This window comes from Labrus mixtus, chromosome 19 (assembly GCF_963584025.1).
Source record: "Labrus mixtus chromosome 19, fLabMix1.1, whole genome shotgun sequence".
Classification (NCBI taxonomy): domain Eukaryota; kingdom Metazoa; phylum Chordata; class Actinopteri; order Labriformes; family Labridae; genus Labrus; species Labrus mixtus.
In genome coordinates, this window is record NC_083630.1 from 1,790,579 (window position 1) to 1,805,927 (window position 15,349).

Below are 15,349 nucleotides of genomic sequence, written 5' to 3' on the forward strand. Positions count from 1 at the left end.
ATTCACCGTTAAATAAGTGGACTGTGAATCCAGCAGGGATTCACAGATCCCTTACACATCATATATTTGGTAATTTATTTTTGTTATTCTTGAAAGTTGCAGACAACCTCCTGCACACTGTCTAAATTGCACAAATGCATACGTGAGGATTTATATTCAGAAAGATGACAAAAACAAGACACTACTGGGTCTCCATGTTAGATCTTCATGTTAGCCTGACTGCTGGGTCTCCATGTTAGATCTTCATGTTAGCCTGACTGCTGGTTCTTCCTGTTAGTTCTTTATGTTAGCCTGACTGCTGGGTCTCCATGTTAGATCTTCATGTTAGCCTGGCTGCTGAGTCTACATGTTAGCCTGATTGCTGGGTCTTCATGTTAGCCTTACTGTTGGCTCTCTATGTTAGCTCTACATGTTTAGCTCACCATGTTAGCCTGACCCCGACTCACGTGCTGCTGCTTTCTGCCTGTCTGAGTTGTTTTATGGGTAATGTGCAACATATGTTGTCTTGTTTTGCATTGCTATGTACACGTGGATGTGTTTTTCTATTGTTTTTTTTCATTTATTGATTCTAGTTGAAGCAGTTGAATGTTTGGCAGCACTTTGAGCCCAAGACAATTATCCCCAAGGGGACAATAAATTGTATCATAAAGACTGTATCGTATGTTAGACTGACTGCTGGCTCTCCACATTCGCCTGAATGCAAGTTAAAACAAAGACTTGCAGTGTGTCTGTTTCAGGTCAGTTTGTGGAGAGTTTTTCTCTTTGTGTGCTTCCTGCTGCACATCAGTTTTTCCTCCTCTCAGTTTGGCTTCTCTCTGTCTTCTCCTGATTGTTTTGGGAGACTGGAGTCGAGTCAATGCCAAGTCATTAAGTGAGATTTGAGCAGCCCTGAGGCCCACAGGTGGTCTAGAGAGAGAGAGAGAGAGAGAGAGGAGGGGGTTCACAGAGGGAGGGTTTATACTATAACACATATTTCTCTGTGACTGGGAATCAGACAGCATGTTCTTATTACGTATCAGACTTGAACAACACCAAGAGCAAACATCTGTCAGCGTTTTAGCTCCGTTCAGATTCACGAGAGGCGAACCTGTTGGTCTCTAAAGGACAGAATAAATCATAGTGATAAAGACAGAATATATCATATATATATATATATATATATATATATATATATATATATATATATATATACATATAAATCTTTCTATTGGTGTGATAAAGTTGTGATAGTCTCACGTTGGATATTGTAATGGTCACCTGTAATCTTCCCTGAAGATTGAACCCTGACGTCTCGTCATTGAGCTCCGTGTGATCTGTAGACATCCTCGTCCCACCTCCATTCTCGTTCAGAACCTGTTTGAAACTTTAAACCTCAGATTCATCCTCACGTTTCACCTTAATGACTTAAAACAACAGCTCAGTGTACAGCAAAGTCACACTCAGGTAAAACTGTGAAACAGGAGCTGTTCTCCTTTATGTTCATTCACATATACAGGAGGTCAGAGGTCAGCAGTGTGTAGTTACACAGAGGCTGTGTACTCTGATGTATGAGATGCTTTTTAAAAACCTGGTCAGGATCCTTCAGGGTCAGGTGGAGGTCTCTGACAGTGTGTTCATGTTCACTCTGTGATCACAGGTCAGAGTTCAACTGAGAACACACAGACTCTCATAATGTAGATTCATAGATCAGTGTTTATCTCAGACAGAGCGTTCCCTGTACCCAGTTCACTGACCTCCATCACCTCTGACCACCATCACCTCTGACGTCTGACCTCCATCACCTCTGACATCTGACCTCCATCACCTCTGACATCTGCCTCCATCACCTCTGACATCTGCCTCCATCACCTCTGACATCTGACCTCCATCACCTCTGACATCTGCCTCCATCACCTCTGACATCTGACCTCCATCACCTCTGACATCTGACCTCCATCACCTCTGACCTCCATCACCTCTGACATCTGACCTCCATCACCTCTGACGTCTGACCTCCATCACCTCTGACATCTGACCTCCATCACCTCTGACGTCTGACCTCCATCACCTCTGACGTCTAACCTCCATCACCTCTGACGTCTGACCTCCATCACCTCTGACATCTGACCTCCATCACTTCTGACCTCCATCACCTCTGACATCTGACCTCCATCACCTCTGACGTCTGACCTCCATCACCTCTGACGTCTAACCTCCATCACCTCTGACATCTGACCTCCATCACCTCTGACCTCCATCACCTCTGACATCTGACCTCCATCACCTCTGACGTCTGACCTCCATCACCTCTGACGTCTGACCTCCATCACCTCTGACATCTGACCTCCATCACCCCTACATCTGACCTCCATCACCTCTGACATCTGACCTCCATTCCCTTTGACGTCTGACCTCCATCACCTCTGACGTCTGACCTCCATCACCTCTGACATCTGACCTCCATCACCTCTGACATCTGACCTCCATTCCCTTTGACGTATGACCTCCATCACCCCTACATCTGACCTCCATCACCTCTGACGTCTGACCTCTGTTACCTCTGACCTCCATCCCCTTTGATGTCTGACCTCCATCACCTCTGACCTCTGATCTCCATCACCGCGACCTCCATCACCTCTGACCTCCATTCCCTTTGATGTTTGACCTCCATCACCTCTGACATCTGACCTCTATCACGTCGCGTTCACACCTCCCCAAACCAAACAAACTATTGGATAAGGAGACCAGAGTTTGATTTAAACGGACTACACAGCTCAGGTGTGAATGCAGCCTTAGTTGTTCTGAACCCCTGTTGTCTGGTTTTGACTCATTGACTGGTTCTTCTGGATTTTGGTCTTTTATCGTCTCTTCTCATGGCTGTGCTCTGGGGGTATACTGTATGCCTCTATAAAGAGTTTTTTCCTCCCTCTGTGGAAACTCTGCGCCTCTTTGTTAACGTGTATTATTTCTTTATTGTCAGTTTAAACATACGATAGTTTGAACTCCTGCTCAGTCGACACTTGTTGTGATTGTTCTGTAAGTTTCTGTGATTACAGCTGAAGTTTTGTTTGAGTTCAGTCTGCTCAAAGCTTTATTTTCAGAGAGGGAGTGGACCAAGAACTTTTTCTTTTCTTAAAGTCAGACGGATTGAAAACGGTCAGATTTCACTGTTTGGTCTGTTTTCATTTACTGAGCAGAGCCTTGTCCAAAGGAGAACCCTGGAACAGAAAAATCTACAGGGAGAGGAGAGGAGAGGAGAGAAGAGGAGGAGGAGGAGAGGGGAGGAGGGGAGGGGAGGGGAGAGGAGAGGAGAGGAGAGGAGGAGGAGGAGAGGGGAGGAGGGGAGAGGAGGGGAGAGGAGAGGAGAGGAGAGGAGGAGGAGGAGGAGAGGGGAGGAGAGGAGGGGAGAGGAAGGGAGGGGAGAGGAGGAGGAGGAGAGAAGGGGAGAGGAGGAAGAGGAGAGAAGGGGAGGGGAGAGGAGAGAAGGGGAGAGGAGGAAGAGGAGAGGAGGGGAGGGAGGAGGGGAGAGGAGGAGGAGGGGAGGGGAGAGGAGGAGGAGACGAGAGGAGGAGAGGAGGGAGGGGAGAGGAGGGGGAGAGGAGGAGGAGAGGAGTTCTCTCACGTTCTCCTGTCCCGTCTCTTTCTAAGGATCACTGGTTCTGGAGGGTGAGAGATAACTCCGTGATGCCAGGGTACCCGATGCTCATAAACGTGTTCTGGAGAGGTCTGCCCCCGAAGATCGACGCCGCCTACGAGAACAGCGAGGGAAAATTTGTCTTCTTCAAAGGTGAGCTCGTGTTCTCCCCCCTCCTCCCAACCTCCATCATATATATGTGATATAAAGGGTCTGTGTGTGTGTGTGTGTGTGTGTGTGTGTGTGTGTGTGTGTGTGTGTGTGTGTGTGTGTGTGTGTGTGTGTGTGTGTGTGTGTGTGTGTGTGTGTGTGTGTGTGTGTGTGTGTGTGTGTGTGTGTGTGTGTGTGTGTGTGTGTGTGTGTTTGTGTGTGCAGTCTGTGTGTGTGTGCAGTCTGTGTGTGTCAGAGGAAGTGTGACCCTGGGTAGAGCCTGGGTAAATGAAATGACAGGAATTTCCTCTCCAGAGAGAGGCCGCTCACAGCCAGCCAGAAGACTCCTCCTCTCTCTCCTACTCCTCCTCCTCTTTGTTCTCTGCCCCTCCACCCTCTTCCTCCTGCTCCACCCTTCATCCTCTTTGTGATGAGGACAAACCCTTCCTGAGGTCAATGTGTCACCTGAGAACACAGACTCCACGTGTAAAAGATGTTGTGTTTAACCCAGAGCGTGCAGATGTCTTGATAGGTGCAGATAGGTTGTTGTTGTCTATGAGGAAGGAGACTCCTCCTCCTCTTACTCCTCCTCTTACTCCTCCTCCTCCCCTCCTCTTCCTCTTCCTCTTCCTCTTCCTCCTCCTCCTCCTCCTCCTCCTCCTCCTCCTCCTCATTGATCCTCCTCATCCTCATTGATCCTCCTCCTCCTCCCCTCCTCTTCCTCCTCCTCCTCCTCCTCCCCTCCTCTTCCTCCTCCTTCTCATTGATCCTCCTCTTCTTCCTCCTCTTCTTCCTCTTCCTCCTCCTCCTCCTCCTCATCTTCCTCCTCCTCCTCATTGAGCCTCCCCCCCTCCTCCTCCTCCTCCTCCTCCTCCTCTTCTCTCCTCCTCCTCACTGATCCTCCTCCTCTTCCTCCTCCTCCTCATTGATCCTCCTCCTCCCCCTCCTCCTCCTCCTCTCTCCTCTCTCCTCCTCCTCTTCCTCCTCATTGATCCTCCTCCTCTTCCTCCTCCTCCTCATTGATCCTCCTCCTCTTCCTCCTCCTCTCTCCTCTCTCCTCCTCCTCCTCATCCTCATTGATCCTCCTCCTCCTCCTCATTGATCCTCCTCATCCTCCTCCTACTCTTCCTCCTCATTGATCCTCTTCCTCCTCCTCCTCTTCCTCCTCCTCCTCATTAATCCTCCTCTTCCTCCTCCTCCTCATGGATCCTCCTCCTCTTCCTCCTCCTCCTCCTCTTCCTCTTCCTCCCCCTCCTCCTCTTCCTCCTCATTGATCCTCCTCCTCTTCCTCCTCCTCCTCATGGATCCTCCTCCTCTTCCTCCTCCTCCTCCTCTTCCTCTTCCTCCCCCTCCTCCTCTTCCTCCTCATTGATCCTCCTCCTCTTCCTCCTCCTCCTCATTGATCCTCCTCCTCTGATGTGCAGGGAAACAGTTCTGGGTGTTTAAAGACACCGTGCTGCTGTCGGGGTACCCAAAGGACATCTCTCAGTTTGGACCCGGCATGCCGGCTCAGAGCATCGAGACGGCCCTGTGGTGGGAGGACGTGTCCAAGACCTACTTCTTTAAAGGGGACAGGTGAGTCCAAGGATCCTACAGAGATTTTTTTATAGGACCAGATTTATTAAAAGTCTGTGCTCGTGATGTGTCAGCTCTGTCTGTGAGACACACACACACACACACACACACACTCGGAGACAATGGTAATTTTTTTAATGGAGTTTGGTAAAACAGTTTCTGATTGGTTCTTCCATATTTCTGATTTTGGTCGAAAAGGTTCAGATGCCATTAACACTGACCTTTGTAGCGTAATTAAATTATTAAGATGTTATTTCTTTATTTAACCTCGGATTTAGAAGGGGGCACCACTTCCTGTTAAAGGAAGAAAATAACTTTAATGGTATAAGTTAATTAATTAATCAGTCAGTTTCATATCTTGAAAAAAGTAAGCTCTAGAAATGTTAAACAAGAAAACACACAGACAAAGTCCTGAATTTTATGTGTAAAATTTAATATAAAAAGGGTAAACAATAATGTATAGATGAAACAGATAAAGAATATGATTATTATGATCAGGATGATGCAATTATAATGTATGGTGACATTATATATTTAGTAATGAGATAAGACGCGGTATTGTTTGAATGACTTAATCAGAAAATGGTCAAAAAGAAAAGGTTGATAAAGGAATTTTGGGATTCTATTTGGATTTAAAGGAGGGCTCTGAATAGACACGACTCAGGACTTAATCTTCCAACACCCCTTGCCACCAGCAGAGATGTGTTCAATTGAACTCCGCCGGCTGGTGCCGCGTTCCCCGCAGTCTCTGGCAAGTGGTTCTTTACATGTCCAGAGAGGTCCACGGGCCAGATTAGATACCTTAACAACTTGGTCGGAGTGTGCAGCTGGGATGGAGATTGTACATCGGTTCAGCCGTCGTCTCAGAAGCTCCAAAAGAATCCAACAGGAAAAAAAAAAAGGAAAAAATAGTCTTTTGATACGTCGATTTCCAATTCAGATTAACCGGATGGCCATCTCGATGAATCCAAACTAAGGAATTGGCGTTCAAAATTGAAGAGCAAAGACTTTAAAGAAAGTTCAAAAACCTTGTTTGAGCCAGAAAGAATTGATGTTCCAAAAATTGTGCGTGAAAATGAAAGTTTGGCAGAGACTCGTCTCTACGGCACAAACTTAAAAGAAGTGATTCGGACCGAAGTCCGAAGAGAAGCGAGCAAGAGCTGAAGCTCTAAACTTCAACCAAAACTAAAACTAAAACTAAAACTGGAGATCTGAGCTCAGTGTGAACTCTTATCAGCTGGATGAGAGGAGGGGGGTTTGCAGGAGAAGAGTGGGGGCCGCCCACGGGTGACTCCCATTTTGACCGGAGGACAATTGTTTAAACTAAACCAAGTTTACTCAATACGATTAAGAATAAGAATCTAAACATATATACGTCACCATACATTCATTTTGATATTATTTCTATCAGATCCACGTTGATGTAGGTTCACGTCATATATTTAGACAAACATTTCTATCAGATTCATGTTGAGATGAAAATCATACCATCTGGGAACATCCTCAGTTAATCCCAGCCTGTAGGTGAACAAAACCATGTTATACAGTCAGCATTCTTAATAAGACATATTAATAAAGTAGATATAATAACACCTTCTATAGCTAATATCAAATAGTATGCTTTATAACACGTCTAAATGTATAATTATGAAGGTTACGTATTCATGGTTTCGGTCACAGTTCATGTCTTTGGGGTCAATTCGTAGATAGCAGAGTGTTCTGTTTCCGCTTGGTTGTTTATTCCAGGTGTTGTAAAAGTTTATAATATCCTGTCCTCCAGAGCCTGTCTGAGAGGGAGACTTAAATCATTGATCAGTTCCTTTGTTTCTTGGTAAAAAGTAACCAACATGTTAATCCACAGTCCTGAGTCCCGCCGGAAGAGAGGTTGTAAAACATGGCTGCTGATAACGGCTACACCTTTTAACCTTTCAACTTTCCAGCCAATGAAAATGTCTGAATGAGGTGGTGGGGGTTAAATGGACATTAAAGGTGAACTGGTTCTGTGACATTTCTAAATGAAGCATTAGCTGTGACATGGATCTGCAGGTCAGAGTCTCCGTATGAATCCCGGATCATTCAACTGATGAATGCGGAGAAGGTTTTTATCACCTGGTTACGCCTCCTCTGTGACCTCCTCTCATCACTGTTACCTGCGCAGGTACTGGCGTTATAACGAGGAGATGAGCACCATGGACCCCGGCTACCCCAAACCCATCTCCGTGTGGAGAGGCGTGCCCGACTCACCGCAGGGCGCTTTCGTGGACAAAGCTAACGGTATGCTGTGTCCAGATCCCCACTCACACACACACACACACACACACACACACACACACACACACACACACACACACCCTCTTTGAGTGATCATGTGGGTCATGTTATGAGTGTGCCACTTGACACAGTGTGCCAAATAAACCATCACACATGAGCAGAGATTCATGTCACACACAGACACATACCCCTCCCCCTCTGTTATCACCCCCTCTCTTCCTGTTCCACCTGGCCTCTCCAGTGGCCCCGCCCTCCTCAGGTCTGGCAGCCTAACCTGTCACAGATGGTCGGAGTGTTCAGCAACACCTGCTCTGATTTTTCCTACAGCTCACTGCCAATACCAGCACAAACACACCTGACAGGAATCAGCCAATGGGGAGAGAGAGAATCTGTGTGTGTCTGTGTGTCTGTGTGTATGTCTGTGCAGGGATTAATCCGACGCTACGACGGATTTCCGTCAATTTGAAAATTTTGATATTTTTTGTCAGTGTCAGTCAGACCAAAAAAAGTTGAGCAGAATGTGGGTTAATGACAAATGTGCAAAATGCTGTCTTTAATGTCAGGCATTTATCTGAATCCTGTCAGTACTTTTATCTGCTACGTGAAGTCCGCTCTGTGTAGGAGGCTTTTATTGTGGTAGTGAACATCAGCGTGCACTGCCCGTCATGTCCGGACTTTTTATTTTTAGGCTCCGGTGCTCAATTTATTCATCAGACCAAAGAAATAAATACCAGGGAAATAACAATCCGCAACATGACAGAGTATACTGTTAAAGTATTATTACGTGCAGGCAGAGCAGACAGTCGCCAAGTGCTCCGCTGCCGCTGTAGGTACCAGATGTGCTCGGGTGTTCAGATCGAGTGTTTCTGATTGGTTAAGCCTGCTGTTACCATGACAATGTTTCCCGCCCCTCGGCGCCGTATGCGAACAGATAAGTTCCCGCGAGCTAGTTAGTTAGCTAACAGGAAATGTACTAGCCTAATAACCTTGTCATGCCGCCGTGAGTGTAGTTTATGTTTTCCACAACACAAACTACAAGATAGTACAACACTTTTATTAACAGTATAAAAACTATAACAACGACCAAAGTTACTCTTAAGAAGACACGATATAATTCGCAATGGATTGTGGGATGTGTAGTTCTTTGACTTCGGACGAAAATCATGTTCACAGTCTTGTCTTTTTTACGTTTTTTAATGTCGTTTTGGTGCTGAATTAAAAAAAAAATAAATAAATAAATAATAAATAATATTCTGTAAAGGTAAATTTTTACTTTGTAACTTGTTTGAGGGTATGTCTGTGTTGTTACTTTAGGCTGCTTATGGTTAAGAACAGAGTAGGCTTCTTATTTAGTAAGGTCCTCATTTATCATGATCTCATGAATTGCTAGATTTTTCCTCTGGGGGAGAATCCCCCCCGACCCCCCTAACTTAATTTACTTTTCATACTATCATTTAAAGTTTTGTATAGAACACCTGCTGCACCTGTTAATCTATATAGGCATAAAATTCACCTGGCTATAGGTCAAATTTGTTAAAAAGAAAGAAGAAAAAAAGAAAAAAAAATCTGTCAGCCTAGATCTTTAGCTTCAAAAAAGGAAAATGTGTCAGTTTTATTCCTTAGATAGAACCTGTGCTCTCAGATAGATAAAGTTAACTCTTTACCCCCCCCCCCCCCCCCCCCCCCAGGGTTCACGTACTTCTATAAGGGCGGGGAGTACTGGAAGTTTAACAACAATCTCCTGAGGGTGGAGCCTGGTTACCCCCGCTCCATCCTCAAAGACTTCATGGGCTGCGACCTGATCCCCATCGACCCGGGCCGGCCCCCGACAGACGATGGCACGTCGGACGTGGTGATTGAGCTGGAGGACGAGGCGGGTACGGTGAAGGCGGTGGCCATCGTGATCCCGTGCGTTCTGTCTCTGTGTCTGCTGGTGCTAATCTACACCGTGGTGCAGTTCAAGAGGAAGGGCACGCCACGACACATACTCTACTGCAAACGCTCCATGCAGGAGTGGGTCTGAGAGGGGGGTTGGGGGGGCTCTGCACAGACCCACCTCCTCCTGCAGGTGGTGCCTCAGCCTGTGCCCAACCCCATCCATTAACGGGGGGGGGGGTTTGTATGACTTAAACTGGACTACTTTACCCCCCCCACCCTTTGACTCTGCTCTTAATCAGGATGGGACCTTATGGGGGGCCCTCTCCCCCACAGGGCACAGCATCCTCATCAGTCATATCAGGTTGTTGACAAATCAGCAGTTTTATATTTTATGACACCCCCCCCCCCCCCCCCCCACAATGGAGGATAAACAGGACCAACCAAAACGTTTGATAGAGGAGCTCCTCACTGATCCCTTTAACACACACACACACAATAACACACACACTGACACACAATAACACACACACGATAACACATACATACACACTGACACACATGATAACACATACACACACACAATAACAGACACACATGATAACACACACACACAATTACACGCACACACAAAAACAAACCAAATAAAACTCTCCAAAGAGGACCGCTTTGATTTCTACTTTGATTTCCCCACCGACTCCTGTTAGAGGGGCGGAGTTCTGACCATTTGAGGCGGAGCTCTGGACGTTGGAGGAGTATCTTTGTCCGTAAAAAAGGCGGGGCTCTGGCCGTTGGAGGAGGAGCTTTGTCCGTAAAAAAGGTGGGGCTCTGTCACCTCAAGAGGCGAGGCCATTGACCACTGAAAAGCATAGATCTAACTGTTGGAGGAGGAGCTCTGACTGTTTTAGTGGTCTGTGTGAGACACGGGGCCAAAAGATTTTGCAATATTGTAACTCGCCTTAATTCTACATCTTACTTCATGTGCTCCGAGGTGTTTCTGTTTCTTTACTGCTCTGTTTGTTTGTTTATAAAAGAAGCTAGCGATGAACTTCTTGTGATGTTTTTTTCTGGATTGTCCTACATTTCCCAGAATCCTCAGCACTGGCTTGCTGAGTGTCTGGTCAGCCCATACAGACAGGTGTGTGTGTGTGTGTGTGTGTGTGTGTGTGTGTGTGTGTGTGTGTGTGTGTGTGTGTGTGTGTGATCAGTCTGAGTCCTGTTTTTATTTTCTGTCCGCGGCCCATAATCCTTCACTCTGAGTGTTTTTTTTTTTATCTGTGAATTAACTGTTACAGGAGACCTGTTGACTGCCTTGTTTTAAAAAGAGCCTACAGTTCCCAGAATGCTCTCTGTGTCCTGACTGATGACCCACACAGTGGAGTCCAGATCAGTGCCTGTGTCAACGTGCATGTAAGCATTTTCTGAACGTAGATGCTTCTGCTCCGCCTGGCTCTGAAGATTTCTCTGAAAAAGTACTGTTTGCATTTGTTTTAATACATTTTTACTAACCCCCCCACCCCCAGCTAACCAAACTCCACCCACTGGCCCCCCTTATTCTTACCTGCAGGTGCAGAGAAACTTTAAAGGTTCAGGTGGTACATGTTCAAATCTGTCAGATTTAATCTGCCTCTAAAGAAAAAACATCTGTCTCTGAATGTGTCTGTTTCCATGACAACATACTGTTTTTTATTAATATTTTCCCATTTTTGGTCCAAAGAAAGATTGCTGTCTCACATGACTTGTGTGTGAGGGTTTTGGATGACAGGTCATTGTGTCCTGACAGAATGAATAAAATGAGGATTAGATTTAAAGCTGTGTCAGTTTCTTCTTCATTGTTGGTGTTCAGTGTGAGAGCTTTCCACCTGTGATTATGACGCAGCTCCTCTGTCCTCCTTTGTCCTTCTCTGTCCTCCTCTGTCCTTCTCTGTCTTCCTCTGTCCTCCTCTGTCCTTCTCTGTCTTCCTCTGTCCTCTGTCCTTGTCTGTCCTTTGTCCTCGTCTGTCCTCGTCTATCCTCCTCTGTCCTTCTCCTCTGTCCTCCTCTGTCCTTGTCTGTCCTCCCCTACCCTCCTAACTTCAGCTTCCCCTGTCCTTTTTGCCCTCATCTGTCCTCCTCTGTCCTTCTCTGTCCTCCTAACTTCAGCTTCCCCTGTCCTTTTTTGTCCTCCTCTGTCCTTGTCTGTCCTCCTCTGTCCCTTTTGCCTCGCTCTGTCCTTCTCCATGTCTCTGTCCTCCATGTCCTCGTCTCTGTGTCTCTGCAGGACTGTCATTAGAGAACTCTCTGCTCTCACACTGACAGGAGGTAATGATCCACAGAGAGCAGGTAAAATTAGCTCCTTTAATCACTTTGATTGGTCATCAGCAAGAGGCTCCGCCCCCTTCCTGACCATCTCTCAGGGAGTTCTAACTATAACTGATGTGTTTGGAGCTTTGGAGGAAAAGTCTGTCCTGTTTGTGGTGGGACAGTCGATATCTGTCTGCAGCTGGATGAAGAATCAAGCTTTGGAACTTCCTCCATCTCCTGCTCCTCGTCGATTCTCCTGTTTCTCAGACATTATCTACGGTTCTCATCTGAAGAGATGCAGCTTCTCTGTGATTGGTTCACAACCCCTGTGAGAGTCAGACAGACACCTGTGAGAGTCAGACAGACACCTGTGAGAGACAGACAGACAGACACCTGTGAGAGACAGACTGACAGACAGACAGACACCTGTGACAGACAGACAGAGAGAGAGACACTTTATGAGATGAGTTCTGTGCAGCGTCTCATTAAAAGCTTCGTATTTCTCAGTGTTATCTCTGCTGATCGCTGCTCTGCGTCAGAACTCATTAAAGAAAGTTGAAGGGCTGGCTTAGCTTTTGTTCGTCTGCTGGTTTAATTGGAGACGAGGATCAGCTGAGAAGGAAGGCGGACTGAGAGAAAGTCTGCGTCTCTGTCCTTCAATTCAAACACGTTCAGTGATCCTGAGCGTCAGACTGTCGGTATCAACACATCAGGTGTGTGTGGGGGGGTTACAGGTTACAAGACGTACATGACATGAAACATTTGTTACAAATTAAACTGCAAAACCGACCCCCCTCCCATACATACAGTCGTGAATGAAACAAAATTTTTTCTTTCACTCATGGTTAGTGATTGGGTGAAGCCATTTATTATCAAACAATTGTGTTTGCTCTTTTTAAATCATAATAACAACAGAAACTACCCAAATGACCCTGATCAAAAGTTTACATACCCTAGTTCTTAATACCGTGTATTGCCCCCTTTGACATCAATTACAGCTTGAAGTCTTTTGTGGTCGTTGTGGGTGAGGCACTTCATTTTCTCAGATGGTAAAGCTGCCCATTCTTCTTGGCAAAAAGCCTCCAGTTCCTGTAAATTCTTGGGCTGTCTTGCATGAACTGCACGTTTGAGATCTCCCCAAAGTGGCTCAATGATATTGAGGTCAGGAGACTGAGATGGCCACTCCAGAACCTTCACTTTTTTCTGCTGTAGCCAATGACATGTCGACTTGGCCTTGTGTTTTGGATCATTGTCATGTTGGAACGTCCAAGTACGCCCCATGCTCAGCTTCCGGGCTGATGAGTGCAAATTTTCCTCCAGTATTTTCTGATAACATGCTGCATTCATCTTGCCATCAATTTTGACCAAGTTCCCTGTGCCTTTGTAGCTCACACATCCCCAAAACATCAGGATCCACCTCCGTGTTTCACAGTAGGAATGGTGTACTTTTCATCATAGGCCTTGTTGACTCACCAAATGTAGCGTTTATGGTTGTGGCCAAAAAGTTCCATTTTGATCTCATCACTCCAAATAACTTTGTTCCAGAAGTTTTGAGGCTTGTCTCTGTGCTATTTGGCGTATTGTAAGCGGGCTGCTTTGTGGCATTGGCGTAGTAATGGCTTTCTTCTGGCGACTCAACCATGCAGCCCATTTTTCTTCAAGTGCCTCCTTATTGTGCATCTTGAAACAGCCACACCACTTTTTTTCAGAGAGTCCTGTATGTCAGCTGAAGTTATTTGTAGGTTTTTCTTTGCATCCTGAACAATTTTTCTGGCAGTTGTGGCTGAAATTTTTGTTGGTCTACCTGACCGTGGCTTGGTTTCAACAGAATCCCTAATTTTCCACTTCCTAATTAGAGTTTGAACACTGCTAATTGACATTCTCAAATCCTTGGATATCTTTTTATATCCTTTTCCTGTTTTATAAAGTTCAACTACCTTCTCACACAGATCCTTTGATAATTCTTTTGCTTTCCCCATGGCTCGGAATCCAGCAACGTCAGTGCAGCACTGGATGAAACATGCAGGGGTCTGTCAGGAGCCCAGAAACTCACTGACTTTTTATACACACACACTGATTACAAGCAAACAGATCACAGGTGAGGCAGGTTACCTTCAGTAACCATTTAGACCCATGTGTGTCAACTTCTGTGTATGTTATCTGGCCAAAACCTCCAGGGTATGTAAATTTTTGATCAGGGTCATTTGGGTAGTTTCTGTTGTCATTATGATTTAAAAAGAGCAAACACAATTGTTTGATAATAAATGGCTTCACCCAACCACTAACCATGAGTGAAAGAAAAGTTTTTGTACTATCATTCATATTCTCTGAAAAATGACCAAAAAAAATCACAAATTCTGCCAGGGTATGTAAACTTGTGAGCACAACTGTATATATTAACCCCCAAAAAAGATTTAAAGAATACCCCTAGATGAATCAAACTTAAACTGTGCAATTAAAAATAGATTTATACAAGAAATGTACATAATCCGTGCAGGGATAAAAATATATGTGTAATTTAAAGCAAGAATATAAAAAATAAAAAAGTGTTGACCTTCTGAAGTTGTGTTATTTATATATGTAAAGAGGAGCCATGAATATCATATGTCATATATAATATATGATATTTCATATATAATGAATCTGATCATAATCATGTTATAAAGATGAGCAGAGTGCCTTGATCTCATGTTCTTCTGAAAGGAGTCCGATGTTATGACACTTTTTAACATCATGTAGCTGCGTGTGATCCTGGTTAGGGTCTGCACCTCCTCCCTGAATGTCAGGATGTATTCAGGAGTCTGATGTGTGTGAAAGGGGCTCTAGACTCTCTGGTCATTAAGGTGTAACAGGAGAAGTTAACACGGAGTATGAGGCGGCAGATTTACTGACATTACACCAGCATGGGGGGAGGGGGGGAGTCATTTGTACTCAAGGGGGTGCACTGCAGAGGCCTGATTACCTTCAGCCTGTAATGAGTCAGAGTGAAAGTCGATGGTACAGAGCGAGGTGTATTGATCTCTTGGGCAGATACAGGGTCATTTAACTGTAATGTATAAAAGCAGTTATTGAACACCAGCTCAGAGAGATGATCTGTGTGCTCATGATCTGGATTTACAGACTGTGCATATGAACATGATCTAGGAGAGCAGCACCAGGTTTGTGGAATGACGTTGTTCCTGAAAGCTGCAGGAGTGAAGGGATCATTCATTTCTCCTCCAGCTTTGTTTGAAATATTCCAGGGATGAAAAAACACTTTAGTGAATGAAGGTCTTCCTCCTATACTTTGAGTCTTCCAGAAGCTGAATGTGAAGCTATGAGCCGTGAGACCTCTTCTTAGGGATGAAGACGTCCTCAGGGTGCCGACCTCCTACGTAGGACGGAGACCTCCTCCTGAAGATGCAGACCTCCTCCTGAGGATTGAGACCTCCTACTGAGGATTGAGACTTCCTACTGAAGATGTAGACCTCCTCCTGAGGATTGAGACCTCCTCCTGAGGATTGAGACTTCCTACTGAAGATGTAGACCTCCTCCTGAGGATTGAGACCTCCTACTGATGATTGAGACTTCCTACTGAAGATG

The 15,349-nt window shown here is 45.5% G+C and overlaps 1 protein-coding gene across 2 annotated transcripts in view; it reads left to right on the forward strand.

Moving 5' to 3' along the window:
- The window catches only part of LOC132994050 (matrix metalloproteinase-16-like), a 33,448-nt gene extending 22,153 nt beyond the window's left edge, over positions 1–11,295 (forward strand). For both annotated transcript variants that reach the window (XM_061064140.1, XM_061064141.1), the window contains 4 exons: positions 3,628–3,766; positions 5,188–5,338; positions 7,497–7,612; positions 9,298–11,295. In XM_061064140.1, coding sequence (XP_060920123.1) covers positions 3,628–3,766; positions 5,188–5,338; positions 7,497–7,612; positions 9,298–9,632 — 741 coding nt within the window. In that variant the 3' untranslated portion in view covers positions 9,633–11,295. The remainder of the gene's footprint in view (positions 1–3,627; positions 3,767–5,187; positions 5,339–7,496; positions 7,613–9,297) is intronic.
- The last annotated feature ends 4,054 nt before the right edge of the window (positions 11,296–15,349 follow it).